At 40.3% G+C, this 15595-nt stretch overlaps 1 protein-coding gene across 1 annotated transcript in view; it reads left to right on the top strand.

Moving 5' to 3' along the window:
• Positions 1-15595, top strand: part of plce1 (phospholipase C, epsilon 1) — an 80329-nt gene that overhangs the window by 39882 nt on the left and 24852 nt on the right. The window contains 10 exon segments of the mRNA XM_051066228.1: positions 7173-7327; positions 7674-7841; positions 11875-12020; positions 12109-12256; positions 12355-12465; positions 12549-12566; positions 12568-12659; positions 12789-12905; positions 14926-15054; positions 15144-15280. Coding sequence (XP_050922185.1) covers positions 7173-7327; positions 7674-7841; positions 11875-12020; positions 12109-12256; positions 12355-12465; positions 12549-12566; positions 12568-12659; positions 12789-12905; positions 14926-15054; positions 15144-15280 — 1221 coding nt within the window.

Below are 15595 nucleotides of genomic sequence, written 5' to 3'. Positions count from 1 at the left end.
TGATCACATCTGGAGGCACTGGAGTAGCTTCAAATAGTGGATGAGTAATACTAACATTAGATGTTTGTCTTTCTCTCCTTTACCGTCAAACCGTGGTCATTTGAGTACAAACTGAAGACCACTGGGATGTAGTCATATTCCTGTGAACTATAAAGTTTAAGTGCTTATCTTGAGCTCATTTCCTTTATGGCACAATTTACAGTGCTGCTGAAAAGGACGTAGATAGCTCATCACATCCTTCCTAACTCGCTATTGGTATGTTCTTTCTTTTTTTTCTTCCTTCTTTCTTTTTCACTCTTCCTCTCTGTCGTCATTGTACATTGTGTTGCCTTCAGGCTTTTTAAGACCTATTGACAGCAGATATGTATGGTGGGGAATCATAGGGAACGGAAGTCACAAGGATTTCAAGAACACATATTGTTCACTTGGCCATAATTCCTAAAAATATACTTCTGAATGTTTTTAGACTGAATTGTAAATTTTTTTCTTCCTATCAAGACTTTTCAATACAACTTGTACACATATTTAGAGTTTATTCATTAGCTCTGGTGAAATCAAAGATAGTATTTTGACCAAGATAACTGAGATGAATGAGCTTTAGTTGGCAACACCTTCTCAAAACAAAATGGTACAGTGTTCAAAGTTTGATTGAAACCTTTTAAATGTTTATCTTCAAATGCACTGTAATTTCTGCTTTGTGCTGCACATGTTGTATGAAGTAACAAACATAGGACAACATGTTTTATTCAAAAATACATATTTCTACTGTGTAAGGCTACAACTAATTCTCTTATTACTGTACTTAATCTGCTGATCATTTTCAGATTAACTGATGAGTATACTGAGCCTGTCACAGTTTCCCAGATTCCAACGTGACATTGTCACATTGCTTGACTTGGAGTATAAAGACATTCAGTTTACAATGATACAAAACAGAGAATAGCAGTAAATCCTCATATTTGAGAAGAGTTTTGGCATCTTCTTCATAAAGGACTGAAATGATAACATGACACCAGGTTAATTACTAATGACTGATTGTCTCTAACCCTTACAATACATTGAGAAATATAGTGCCACAATCAGTACCTTACTGAGACATTACTTCTCACGTGATTGGAAATTATATTTTATTTTCCAAAAATACACACTTTACTCAGATCTTTCATTAGTTGATTCTGTGGAAAATAAGACAGAATGAGAGTTTTTTGGACGTATTGTTATCTCTTCTTGTTTCCATACTCATTCATATGAGTGCATGAATTTTGACAGCGTGTGTTTGTGCAGTGGGATGGTCTGACTGGTCCAACTCTGGTGCATGGCTGTGAACTATGTATGGTGTCAGTGACGGGTGGGCGGGAGACAGAGAAAGGGAGAGAGAGTGGGGGGGAGAGAAAGGTATAGTGAATGTAGTCAAGAGAGAGAGCAAGAGAAGACTGTTTGCCGATAAGGAAAGAGAGAAAAGCCAGGTGAGCGAAAGAGGGGAGCAAAAGACAAAGTGTGAGTTGGAGAGTGTTCAAGTTAGAAATGGAGTAAGGGAGAGAGGAGTAGAGCAGGCAGCCGGAGAGAGAGAGAGGGAAAGAGAGAGAGAGAGCAGCTGCAGGAGAGAGAAGAGACTGGCAGCTCAAATGTGGACGAGAGTGCTTTGGTCACCCCGGCGCTGAACTGTCAGTGTGGGAGGCAGAGTGGCCAGCTGTGTCTAGAAACCATGAAACACTCTCACAGAATGGACTTCAAGCTGATCAGTGAGTAGAGGAAACATGAATGGCAGTGCGGTGTGGCTGCTCGTGTCTTCACAAAGCGGGGTGATATTGTAACTTTAAACTGCATAAAAAGTCAGTCTGCATGCGTATGTACATGTGTTTTGTCTTTACTTATGTGGTGCCTTTCCATATTATTTAATAGGAATTATATATAATATTAATATTACTAGTGAGATTAGAATAAGAGTTGTTCTTATCTTGACTGTAAATGTTTTATGTCATTATAATATCTGTTGATAATATATTTTGACAATTAGTTTCTGGCTTAATTACTTGAGTTTAATCATTAATCATTTTGAAAACTGCACAGTCCAGTTCTGAAGAGTATGTTTCCAGTGTACATTACCTCTCTGTTTTTGCTGTGTAATTGTTTCCAACTGCAGGCTCACAGTTTCAGTTTTTGTGCTTCATAACTCTCCTGGCAGCACTCCTGTTCTGTTGTGTTTGACTTTTACCTTAAACAGGCATTTGTATCCTCTCAAATTCAGTGTGTTTCATGTCTTTAATACAAGTTTTAGTGTAAAAAATGCCTCTAATAATTTTTTATTTAGTGGGGAAGGTTTTAGTGTTTCTTTGTTTTACTGGCAAATAAGCACCTACCTGTGACTCAGGTTTTTTTTAAGTAAGAGTCACGTGGATCAGCATTCTCTTCTGTGCCATGTGCTTTGTTTTTTGTTTCCTTATATTTTGCTTCCTCTTTATTTTACATCTTGAATTGCAAGATTTTGTGTAAATTCAGAACACATCACTACGATTGTCTGTTTCTAAAATAAACTATCATTGCAATTACAAAATGCGATTTACATTGACAAAGCTGATGCTTATTGAACTACGGAATGAAAGATTCAGCAAGATGCATGCAATGAAATGCTGACTCCTTTATACCAGACACTTGACGGCTTGACAGTGAAGAATTTCAGGCTCTCTGGGTAACTTCACATTGAACTGACCCTAAGAATGAATGTCACACATGGCTATGAATATGTTTTGACTTTGAGGGCACAGTAACACACTGTATAGTTAAAAACAAAACCACTTAAAGTACCCATGTGTATCAAGGCAATATGAAGTTATTGGGTTTGGTTTCTTTTATGCAATGTGCTGCATGCAGGAGGAAGTGAATGGGCCTCATTCACGGTATGGTTCAACCTCTCATATGAAGATAATAGTGGGGTTGCTTCTTTGAAAATCTCAAAATCTGCAAATTTATTTTCACTTTATTCAAGTGATGTATTTGATGCCCTAATTTCACAACAAGGAAGTTTTTGCTTAATCAGTCTGAATTTATCTTGATTATCTGATTTTTGATCGCAGTCCTCCCCTCTAACAAATAAAGGTCAGACGGGCCTAAATGTTATATTTATGTCTGCATGTGGCTGCGTGTGTGCAACAGTGTGCATATCTGATCCAAGACGGAAAACTCCCTGTGATAACTCAGTGTTGTCAGCAGTCAGACAGATCAATGTTTATTACTTCTGCTGCTGCTGTGTGTCTGTGTGTTTGGCTGCGTTTATGTACTGAGTCCATGTGCTATTTATTCTTGGGTGTTTATGTTGTACTGTTAGTTTCTCTACTGCTACTTGTTGATTTGTATTTGCACAAGGTTGTATATGACTTTTCTGGTGTCTGTACTTTCATGCATGGTGTGTGTGTGTGTGTGTGTGTGTGTGTGTGTGTGTGTGTGTGTGTGTGTGTGTGTGTGCGCGTCTGTGCGCGTGCGCGCCAGTAAGGACGAGGTAGTATCAGATGTTATTCTGCTGTTTATTCCATGGAATAAAACAGAGGAACTAAAGGGAAACTGCCTGATGCTGCAGTCTGGAGTTTTGACATGCACCAACTTAAATGCAACACTACAGTAGATCAAGATGATTCAGATGTTAATATTGAGGTGTAGAGCAGTTTAAATCAACTATATGTTATATGTTTTATATATATATATATATCTATATATATATAACAGTCCTTCGACTGTTATATATATATATATATAAACAGGTGAAGTACTGTTTGTACTTCACCTGTTTGAGTGCCCTAAATACTCCCACAGGGAAGTTGTCATCGGCTCGTGCTTGTGTATGCATGTGTGCACTTGGCTGGCAAAGAAAGACAGCAGGGCCTATGTTCAAGGTTCCTCTCCTTTAGCTGGTATTAATAACTGTGATTCACCCGATAAACAGAACAAACCACAATGCGGTGTGGGAAGATTTAATCCAGTCTCAAAAGCAGTGACTGGCTTATTAGTTTATGTAGAATGATTCAAGTCAGGCAGACTTGCCTCATTTTGCTTTGCTGTGATTTGCTTTGTCCATTAAGTGCGAATCTACCAACTTAAATCTACCCTAATGTTTTTCAGTATAATCAACATGCAGCACTCTAAACCTAAGAGCCTAAACCCTATTAGATCAGACATCACACATGAAATACTGATTTATACACACTCGTACACATGTTTTCCAGCTCTCTTAATGGCATGCCATTTGTTAAAACAGAAATATCATGAAAATGGCTAAAAGGGATGTTCAGCCAATCTGCTCCATCCACCACCCACATTTACAATCCACTCCACAAACACACACATGCACGAATGCATGCACACCCACAGGATATTTGTATTCAGCATGCATTACAGATGAGTAAACCCATGCATAAAAATCACAGGGACATCATGGTCAATTAGTCCAGGTCCACTGCTCTCTCAGTCTCACAGCAGGAGTGCCGCATGTTCAGTGATGGCTCATCAGTGTTTCTCAAACACTGGCTGTAAAGGGCCAGGGGCATTTTCCTCATGGGTCTACAGCTGAACACTCATCAGTATTATTGGAATGCAAGGTCTTATTCCAATCGGTTGCAGTGTTTATTTATCAGGCTTTTCTGCTGTTACTGTTGATATCGTACAGCTGTCTGTCAAGCTTTTTGGGAAGACGTTGAGGATATCAGCTGTATGTCGTATCTGTGTAGTATTTGTATGTGGTTTTCTCTGCTTAATGCACATTTGCTTTTATTTAGTTCCTCACAATTTCTTAAGACCTTTTGGTCACTGGCTCGCCTGACAGATTCGTCTGCCTGTGTGTTTCCCCAGTTTGAAAGATGAATAAATGAATGATTGAGGCTTCTGTATGGTCATGAAATTCATATGACTAATTTGAGGGCATCTCCATTTCCACTTCAAAGGGGTAGCTTGTGAAAACAGTTTGTGGGGTAGAGATGAGGAGATCCTGCTCATATGTCTGAGAAACAGAAGGTTGGATGGTTTTAAACTTAATATTTGAGATGATAGTTTTTCTAATAAGAAAACATCTCACAGATTATGTTTCATTTTCTTCTATTATTTTTTAATACAATATAATGGTTCAGGGTCAGTTCAGCTAGATATTTTTTGCCATAAAAGTGTCTGTATTTTTATGGAAAGAAAAGAAACAGGACAAGTTGCAGCTGTTTCTTTTGACATCATTTCTTCACTTGTGTCGAGGATGCGTGGTGGTAACGCATCTTCAGGCCACGTATTCTCTCTTTGTTTTTTCAGCAGTCAAATTGTTTCAATTCACTGTATCATTTAATGCAAACACGACTGAAAAATGTGTTCCAGGCCTGCACTGTAAAATGAACCATAATTCATAACCTGTAGTCTGTCTCTCTGCAGGACGTTTAAAGAATTTAGTGGATTATGCTGTAATGCTCTAACTGTGATAAATTGCTCACACCTGCTGCATAGTGTAAACTACAAAATTTCCACTTATTCTGCTTATCCCTTCCTTCCTTTCTGTCTTATCGCTGTCCTCTCCTCCCATCTCTCTTTCTGCTCTCACTTTTCTCTCTCTGTTTCTCTATCTTGTATTTTTTTCTTGCCTCTATGAAATTTTTTTCACCAGTCTTTTCACTGATTCAACAACTGCTGTCCTTTACCTCAGGTTCTCCAAGTTCATTTCCTTTCTTCTTTTTCTCTTCCTGTCTCCTCTGTCTGTGCTCTCAACTGTCTCAAACAAACACACACACACGCACGCACACACACACACACACACACACACACACACACACACACACACACACACACACACACACACTGGGAGTTCATTACAGAAGCTGTGAGGCCGGATCCACAAATCATACTGTGTAAATAAGCAAGTGTTGTTCCTGCAGAGCGGTCACTACTGTTTCCATGGCTACCTGTAGCACATCTCAAGGACTGCCAAGGACAACCTTTAAGTGTGTGTCTGCATATGTGTATGCATGCACAGTTTGAACGTGGTGTTTGTAGGAGATTTCTGTGAGAAATGATAGTTGACAGTGAGCAGAAGGAGTTTGTTGAATTCCTGGTGTTCAATCTATTTGATGTACATCTCCTTACCTTCATGGTATTTTGCTGTAAACATTGTAATTACTCTGACTGCTCTGTGACAGTTGATTGGCTTGACACACATGCAACTCCATTTCTTATCCTAGTCTTATTGATGCTAATGTCATGGGCTTGCCTCTGTCTGAATAGAGGTTGCGTAATGGCTTGAGTCAGCAGCATTCAGTGCTGCAAACCTCACTCTGATCATCTCTGCTTTAGGAGCAGAAACTGGATCTTAGTGACTACAGTAGGATGTGTAAGTTACTGCAGTTGAATGTAGGTGAAATTCCTCAAAGAGTCCCTGAGATGTTTCCTGGAAAAGCTCCCGCGTTGGAAAAAAAGGGCTGTTAGTTTACGTGGCATCCATCCCGACAATGTACTGTATGTCTGCCTGGCAGCTCCAGCACCATTGTAGAAACTGTCCATTAGTCCTTTGTTAGTAGAGATGAGGACAGGTTAGATTGTGTGTGTGTGTGTGTGTGTGTGTGTGTGTGTGCGTGTGTATGTAAACAGACAGACTAATGGACCTGACTGAAATCCAAACAGAGGAACTGGCAGGTGATCAATGCTGTTTACTTCCAGAGGGTGAAGTGTGCAGGCTTCTTTTGGCTGGTGGAGGGATAGAGAGATAGAGAGAGAGAGAGAGAGACAGAGTATGGTATGCTGGGACTGATGGATCAGAAGACTTGAAACATCAGGTTAATCCTGACAAACTCATCCACATTTCATTGAGGCTTAAAGCTTTCATGGGTAAAGGGAAACATCAGAGTAGATAATGTCTCACTTTTCTCTATCTCTCCTCTTTCACGTTCCTGCTCTCCCTCCTTTTCTTACTGGTATGAGGAGCAACAGTCTCTGCTTTTTTTGTGTACTTGCGAAGAGTTCAACTCATTCGCCCCTCTTCCCCTCTGCTACAACCTGTCCCCTTCACGCTTCATCTCACTCACTCTGTTTTTAATGCATCCGTCTTCCTCTCTCACCCGTCACCAATTTGTCAGCTAGATGGTGCTATCAAACGCGAAAAAGTGATGTATAATTCACCACCTCTTTCCTCGTCTTTCCTTTATTTGTCCAACCAGAACGTCAGCTGGCCAACAGTATGACCAGCAGCAGCTCTCTTCCTCCCAGCATCAGTGGGATCAGTAAGGAGCTGGCAGAGCTGCGGCACCTCGTGCAGTTCCCTGAGGAGATTGCTTGTATTCTCACTGAGCAAGAACAGCAGCTCTACCAACGGGTAGGAGGAATTTCTTATAGTACATTTTTGGGGGTCAAAAAAAAAAAAAAAAAAAACCACACTGTGTGTTGTTGTTGGATAGGAAACGGAGGTCCAGAAAGACAAATACTGATTCTGAATTTTGAAAAAAACTGTTTAATGACATGTTAGGGAAACGCATTTATAAAGTTGTACAGCTGTATGTTATTGTTAGGAGGTTGGAAAAACATGTTTCCTATAACAGGGGTTAGGGAGGGATGAGGAGTTTGTTTCTAATATAGTAATTTCAGTCTGTGCTCAGTCATTCACTTTTTCAAGTCAGTGTAATAAGAAATACTCACCTCACTGCTGTGTGTCCTAACTGCAGGTCTTTCCCTTGGACTACCTCTGTTTCCTCACCCGAGACCTGGGCAGCCCCGAGTGTCAAGCCAAACGCCACCCAAACCTCAAAGCCTCACTGTCCGCGCCCACCATGCCTACTCAGAGTGCTCAGCAAAGTAATGCTGTGGAGGACCTGGTGACGCGGTTCAACGAGGTGAGGAATCAGCTTACATAATACACAGGATGCAATTAAAGATTTTATTTGTTAGTGGTTAATCTTGCACAGTCACATGCAGCCTTATCCACTTCTCAACTACTGGGAAGATATTGATAGTGCCCCATTGTTTCGATAACTCTGTAGCGTGCCTGTAATGACATCATCAGAGACGGTGAAACTGCGCGTGTAGCGATTTGACATGAATGTGAAAGGTTGAAAAGCATAGCGGAGCAGTAATCGTGTTTTCCTTTTACGCTGTTGTATTTGCCGTGCAAGTCATACCAACTTATCAGCTCATGACCGCAGCACACACTCACAGTGGTGTAAGTTGGCTCAAGTAACTCTCCCGGGCCCTGCGTCTTTATGGTGACTGACTTTGAGAATAAACAATCACAACACTGTACTGGTGAGAAAGAGAAAGTGAGGGAGGGAGAGGACTGATCGGGAATGGTGATGTCATCTTTAAGTTGCATGCTTTTCACATCAGCTGGTTTTCATTTAAGGAGAGAGAGGAGAGAGGGGAGACACATGAAAAATAGTTTCCCAAATGTTGCATCTTAGCCTTATATGGGCACAATGGAACAAAAGTTAAATGACAACAACAGTGATTCTCCCTGTGAAGACACTGAAGGAGCAAGTGGCTCCAAATCACAACACTGAGAGGAGGACAAGATACTGCAGGAGTATCTTGTCTTAGCTCTGCCTGGGTGCTATGATTTTTGAGTTTTTCAGCGATTTTTCAGCAATGGTGGACAGTGTTATGTAAAATATTTACCTCAGAGACTTATAAATTCAATCCAATTATTTGTATTGCTTTTAGAGAGCTTTTCAGCAAGCTCACAGTAAATTAATCAGCAACTAGTTTGATCGATTGATTATTAAAACAGTTTTTATGAAAAAAGCTCATCCCAGCTCATCAGATGGGAATATTTTCTGTTTTTTCTATATTAATACATCCACACATTATGTTTTTTTTTAATTAGCTTTGTTCCAAAGGAGATATAGGTATATTTAGGTAATAGTCTGATTTTAATCACTCTGGCTAACAATTGACAACCCTGTCCTGGACCCGATCCAACGCTTCTGGATACAAACTTATTTGTTACTTATTTGTGTCTCATTTCTTTCCTCACACTTGACAGACAACATTTTGTGAATTTAATCATTAAATCAAAAATTATATAATGGCTTTGATCCTGTTCATTTTCAAGCCATGTATGGGAAAAATTCATGTGGTAAAAAGGATAGCACGGAAGGGGAAAATTTTGGAGGCAAGGGAAGGTTTCGGACCCCTTTGTGTCTGTCTGGAGTGTTTAGCTTTGACAGGACCAGTATGTGCTCATGCGTTGAGTTTGTAATAGTTCTCTGTCAACCTTGGTTATGTAATTCATGTATCAAGGAGAAACTGACCCTCATAGTTCAACTAATAACATGCGCACAGATGGAGACAGACAGACGGACAGACAGATGGACACATAGACAAACATCAAAAGGGGGATCAGCTTGTACCCAGCTCAGGTTCTCTGTGTGTGTGTGTGTGTGTGTGCGCGCGCGTGTGCGCTTGAATTTTTATCAAGTTGATACTGATAACACCTATGCTATGTATGTAAGGGAGGCTGTTGTCTGAAGAAACTTTTTACACGATTTTAGTCTGTTTTACCGTTGTCGGTTCTCATTTCTTGTTTGCTCTTTCCTGCTCTTCTCTGCTATTACGTGCTCTTTCTATATATAGTATTACTTCATATCCTGTCTATTATCTCTCATACACATCACTGAGCGCACACTTTTACTATCTGGAATATCAGAAGGGATGCCAACTCTGTGCGATGCCTTGATCTGTGGCGGTTCAAAAAGCCACTTTGCAAACGGTCAGAATGGTTTAGATGGTGATTGTAATTCAACCCAGCTGCTGACATGGCTTCCCATTATGTTGTAATGCTAGAGGTGACTGATAGCAGATTTTCACGCAAGGCACAGAGCGAGGGAGTAACCGATAAGATACTGTAGGGCAGCAGGGTTGTTTGTCAGAAAGCCATTTACAGTCAATTCTAGAACAATCCTCCGTGCCAACTGAAGTAACAGAGAGCGAGACGCCGCATCCTCTCAGGCTCTAAGGAGGGGGATTTTCTGTTGCTGAAGCATAGTATTCGATCTGTCTGAAAATGTTGACAAATGAGAAAAGAGTTTTTAAAATCAGCTCATTAAAAAGCTAATTAAAAAGCTATCTAAGTACTAGATCAGGTTGTACAGTTTGTGGATCCGATTTGTGGATGAAGCTAATGTGATATGATAGAAAGCTCCAGAACAGCTACTAAATGGGCCTTGTGGTGAGGTTGTTTTCTCGCCTTATGTTTTCAAGGTTAAGAATAAACTGTGAAGCTCAGTTACACTTAAGTTCCACTCAACTGCATGATCCATTTTACAGGATTTGAGGACGAGTGGTGCAACTTCAACTTAAGTTTTATCTTTTCATGGTTCTCAGTTTGTGTAAATAAAGACATTACATTAGGGAGAACAGTTCAGAAGAGACAGTTTTAAGTGTCTGAGATGGATTACATTTTCACTGTAACCTTCCCAACCCTCAGCCCTCCGAATGGCTGTGCCTCTATCGCACAGGAATGCATAAACTGGCGTGCTCTCACTCATATTGGAAATGTGAGACTTAACAAACTGTAACACTATTAAAATAAATGAGTTTGAAATTATGACAACTAACTTTTTACAGTCTGACAAATAAAATTTAGCATTTTATGAAACACTGTAGATAATTTTTTTATGAAGTAAGTTCTGTGTGTACAAGGTTGAATCTAAAATATTTGTATATACTGCGAGTTATATTGTATATGTAAGTGGTTGAGGTTGATATACGAGTATCTATGGCCTCATACATAACATACACTAGGTATGTTAAAAGGTCAGTGTTCTGTCTGTGGGCAGGGGGTTTAGTTGCATGTGTTATGTATGATTTCTGTACTTGCTTGTGTAATAATTCACTTTGAGGTCAGACATGAGATAGGGGGAAAAAAAAATCCCATTTTACCAGTGTTTCATCACGCTGTGTCAGAGTGGAAACAAACCTCAAACAAAAACTCTACATGTGAAACCGTACTTTGTTACATGTTTGTGTGTGTGTGTGTCTTTATTTAGTCCCTGTGAAGTCAAACTGTGGTGGGCTTTACAGATTCTTACATAATCCAGTAATAGATCTCTAGACCAGGGGGATGTTTTTTACTGCCTGCAAGGGGGTCAGGGAGTTTTGGTGCGTGTGTGTGTGCGTGCGCGTGTATTTCTATGCATATGTGTGTGTGAATACATTCATCAGGCTCAAATGCATAGAGACACAGATACTGTACTAGAGACCAAGAAGCAGCCAGATTGAAATCTGATCTTTTCCTGTTTTGTGAGTTTGTGTGTGCGTGTGTGTTTGTGTGTCCATCACAAAGAATGTGAAAGGAAGCTGACCATGATAAATATCTGGTTTGTGTCTTTTGTGTGTGCTAGAGGGCAGTCAGAGCAGGGACAGAGTGCAGCTGATAGATATCTGATCTCATTCTTTCTTATGTGTGTGTGTGTGTGTGTGTGTGTGTGGCCAGCTGGCATGCTCCTGTGCATACGTTACCACTTTAGACACAGATTGCCATACCAGAATTTAAAAAGAAGCGACATGAGTGCAAGTTAAGACCACACACAACAGAGAGTTTCAGCTGGCTGTCATTTGGCTGTGGACCTTGTCTCGGGTTCACTTGGTTTTAAAACTCATAGTAACAGCTTTCTAATAACACATTTACAAGTCATCCTACTGTTTTGTATCAACCTTCATGTAGATTGCGCAGTGAGTAATCAACAGTGCTAAGGCTTATGGGATAGTTTATCACTATGAATAATCAAGAAAAAAAAGTACATGTCTTTACTCTGCTTAGTTCTTAGGTGATAAAGCTGGTGGAGAAGCCGCAGCTTCAGGAATATTTCTGTTTGTTTATCAGTCTAAGTGTGATAGTAATTGATAGTAATATTTTGTGTGAAAATGTAGGTGAGTTCGTGGGTGACGTGGCTGGTCCTGACCGCAGGGTCCATGGAGGAGAAGAGGGAGGTTTTCTCCTACCTGGTCCACGTTGCTAAATGCTGCTGGAACATGGGAAACTACAACGGAGTCATGGAGTTCCTGGCAGGACTCAGGTTTTAAGGAACACACAGACAGACTCTCATAGATATGCTCACATAATCATCTCAGTCACAGCTGACTGAGGATTTCTTTGTGTTCCAGGTCTCGCAAAGTGCTGAAGATGTGGCAGTTTATGGACCAGTCAGATATCGACACCATGAGAAGCTTAAAGGACGCCATGGCCCAGCATGAGTCGTCTTCTGAGTACAAGAAGGTTGTGACCAGAGCTCTCAATATCCCAGGATGCAAGGTGGGTTGCTCTATATTCAGGTGACATTTGGGAATGTAATGGTCTAGTTAAACGCTACAATAGGATGTGTTTTTCTGTGTTCTGTCCCTACACCATAGGTTGTGCCGTTCTGTGGAGTTTTTCTGAAGGAGCTGAGTGATGCATTAGATGGGACAGCAAGCATTATTAGCCTTAAACCGGCTCCAGACAACACAGAGGACTCTATAGAGGTGCGATAAACACCTGTAAGCATACACACATCTTCTATAACTGATCCAAGCATAAAGAATCACATGTATTTTCTTCTCTCTAGTTTGTGTCTGACTACAGCTGGCCAGCACAACTTCATGTCTCGGTCCGGTCCAAACGGCCTACACGTCCCAGAAAAAGAAGCCACTGTCAGCAACATCCTCCAGATTATCAGGTCCACCTGCACCCTGACGACTGAGTCTTACTTATTTTCTGTCTATTTCACTCCCCAGTGTTTATCAGCCACCATTTTGCCTCGATCTCAAACTTTCTCACTCTCGACTCTGCTCTCTCCGCTCCTCAGATCATGTAATCGTAGTTTGGAGGCAGAGGATCCCGACGAGGCGTCCACCAGCCCCTCTTCTACTGGCCCATCCCCTGCATCAAGAAACAACTCTTTCAGGGACCGCTGCCGCAATCAGTCAGTACCTTTGTGACTTTCTTAAAGATACCTTATAAGGGTGTAGGTTTTTTGTCACCCACAATCCTATCGAGATGAAAGAGGATCTCTGTGTTTTACTGTGTGTGGAGGGAATGTTGTGACCAAGCTTTTAAAGCATATAGTGACACATAGCATGTGACCCAGTCCATCAAATCACCTGGACATTATATATCAGTTGATTGCATCAATGTTTCCACTTTTTGTTTACTAGTGTTTACCTCTCCTTCTTCATCCTGGCTACTTGCCTCTGGCTTCTTTAGAAAATGACTAAATTAGTTTTTCCTTTTTAATGTGACACATAGAACAAATTCTTCATCCTTTTTGAAAATATGGTCTAGTCTAGTTTGCTCACTTGAGATCACTTGAATTTATGGTGGAATTTTTTCCTGATGATGTCAAAAATTACTGCCCAGCCCAGCATTAGGGCACCCTTAGTCTATTTTTAATTTTTGGGTGAATTATTCTATTGTTTAGCACTGTGACCCTTCCTGCTAAAGTTCTGTGTCCAAAATTGAGTGTTTTCCTGTTGGTTCATAGGCAATGACTCATTGACAAAGTAAAAGAAAACGGTCCATTATGTACAGACTTTTTTATGAAAACTATGAACACTGGCACACTGTGAACGATTGCCATGTCTGGCCACTCACCTCTGAATAAAAACACAATGCTTTATAAGCAGTTTGTAAACACAGGGGGAGCAGTTTCTGAAAAGGCATTTGTGGACACAAAGTCAAAAGACTAAAAGTTTGGATTTTTTTCAGTTATTGTTGTCTAGTGCAAAAAATATAACTGTTGTATAATGTATAATATAATTCAGTGGTTTAGGAATGTGTTTTCTGTACAATACATTCAACATATACTTCAATATTTTTGCATTCACAGCAGTTTCTGAGGTTTCTCACCATCCTTTTACTGTACAGTATCGTATTCTAGGACCTTTTTCTTTGGTAGAGCAACTGTCTCTCATAAATATCAGCACAAGATAATAGGTTTGTGAAGGAAGATACTGTATTTACAGATTGTTATTGTGATGGGATGATGTTCACATAAACCCCTGTGTCAAAGAGAAAATATATAATAGGGTAGTTTCCTGTCTGGGCAGGAAGGAGCAGAGCTCTGGTACTTTTCAGCACACTGGTGAAAGGTGTCTAGCTGGAATTTGGACACAAACATAAAATGTTGTTAGACAACTGATTTAATTTCAAGCTTGGGCTGTGGTGTTAGCGCTAAGGAAATCTGGATTATCTTCTCTTTGTTTCCAGACAGTTTTCTATGACTCTGAGTTATTATTTCATGTTAGAGCTCAGGATAAGACCACTTAATATTGGCTAGGGGTATGCTGCTCATCCATCTGTACTTGGATGCAGATAGATATCATCTTTTTTACTCAGAGAGGTTTAGGTGTACTTTTCCTGTGTTCCTGTTATCTTTCCCACCGGCATCCTCTTTTTCTCGCTATTTTTCTTTTCACATCTGAGGACTTGTGTCAAAACCTTGTTCTGTTTATTCTCCTCTCGTTCCTCTTTGTCCCACTCTCCCATAGTTCCCATTCATTTAGGACACCGGCAGAATCAAACCATGTCTTGTAAGTGATTGTAAGAATGTCAGGAGTTTGAGCAGTGTTGGCTAACCTCTCACCCAGAAATGGTTTCAGTTAGAGCCTGAGTAGAGGCTTGTCTAGTAGTCAAGGAATGTGCAAAAACAAATGCATGATGCTTTTTTTGCTTGTTCAGCCGATGCACTACAGTACAGAGTTGTTTATTGTGCTGTAGATGCAGGTCATCTCTTACTTTTGACTAGAACTCAGAGCATTTTCTGAATAACTGCTTCACCGCTTTGCCACAGTAGTTGAACTTAAATGTAGAGACTGATGCATTTAAGGATTCCTGTGGAAATCAGTAAACTAAAACTTTGAAATTCAGACACCTAATTTTCTCTTTGTTTTTTTTTACATTTTTTATTTCTTTCTTCCAAACCTCATGCTGCATCTTGTATTCAGATTTATGGTTGGGGACTTGTCGGATTCAGATGGTGACTTGTCGTCTGAGCCCGTGGTGAAGGAGGTGGAGTTTCAGGGGACCGAGGAGACACACAGAGCTTTCAGCCATGGCACCGAGCTTATTCCCTGGTAAGGAACAAACACACACATGCTCGCGCAAAAAAATGTACAAGCTAACTCAACAGACACTCCACACTCTCTGTGTTCTCTTTTTCTAGGTACGTCTTGTCGCTGCAGCCAGACGTTCACCAGTTTCTGCTGCAGGGGGCTACAGTCATCCACTACGACCAGGACAGCCACCTCACCGCTCGCTGCCTGCTGCGACTGCAGCCTGACAACACAACACTTACTTGGGGTAAATACTGGCAGAGATTCATTAAAACCATCTCAGTATTATTTAAAAGATAGACTTATCTACTGCTGCTTTTTACACCATTTTAAATCACTTCTTAGTTATTACTTATTTTTGCTTCTGTGTTATGTAATCAGTTTTATCTTCCAGATATTTTAAACATGATGAGTATGTTTATATCCCAGACAGAGCAGCCCCATTTCCTCTCTCATTATTACTCTTTAAACAAAGCAGGAATCTGTGATATAAAAAAATCACATTTCCTGTGTCTTTATTATGTTTTAAACATACTGTAAAAGTGTTTATCCAAAGTAGTAA

This window comes from Lates calcarifer, linkage group LG23, assembly GCF_001640805.2.
Source record: "Lates calcarifer isolate ASB-BC8 linkage group LG23, TLL_Latcal_v3, whole genome shotgun sequence".
In the NCBI taxonomy this organism is placed as follows: Eukaryota; Metazoa; Chordata; class Actinopteri; family Centropomidae; genus Lates; species Lates calcarifer.
The sequence above is the reverse complement of the archived record's forward strand: the minus strand, read 5'-3'. Positions and strand labels throughout refer to the sequence as shown.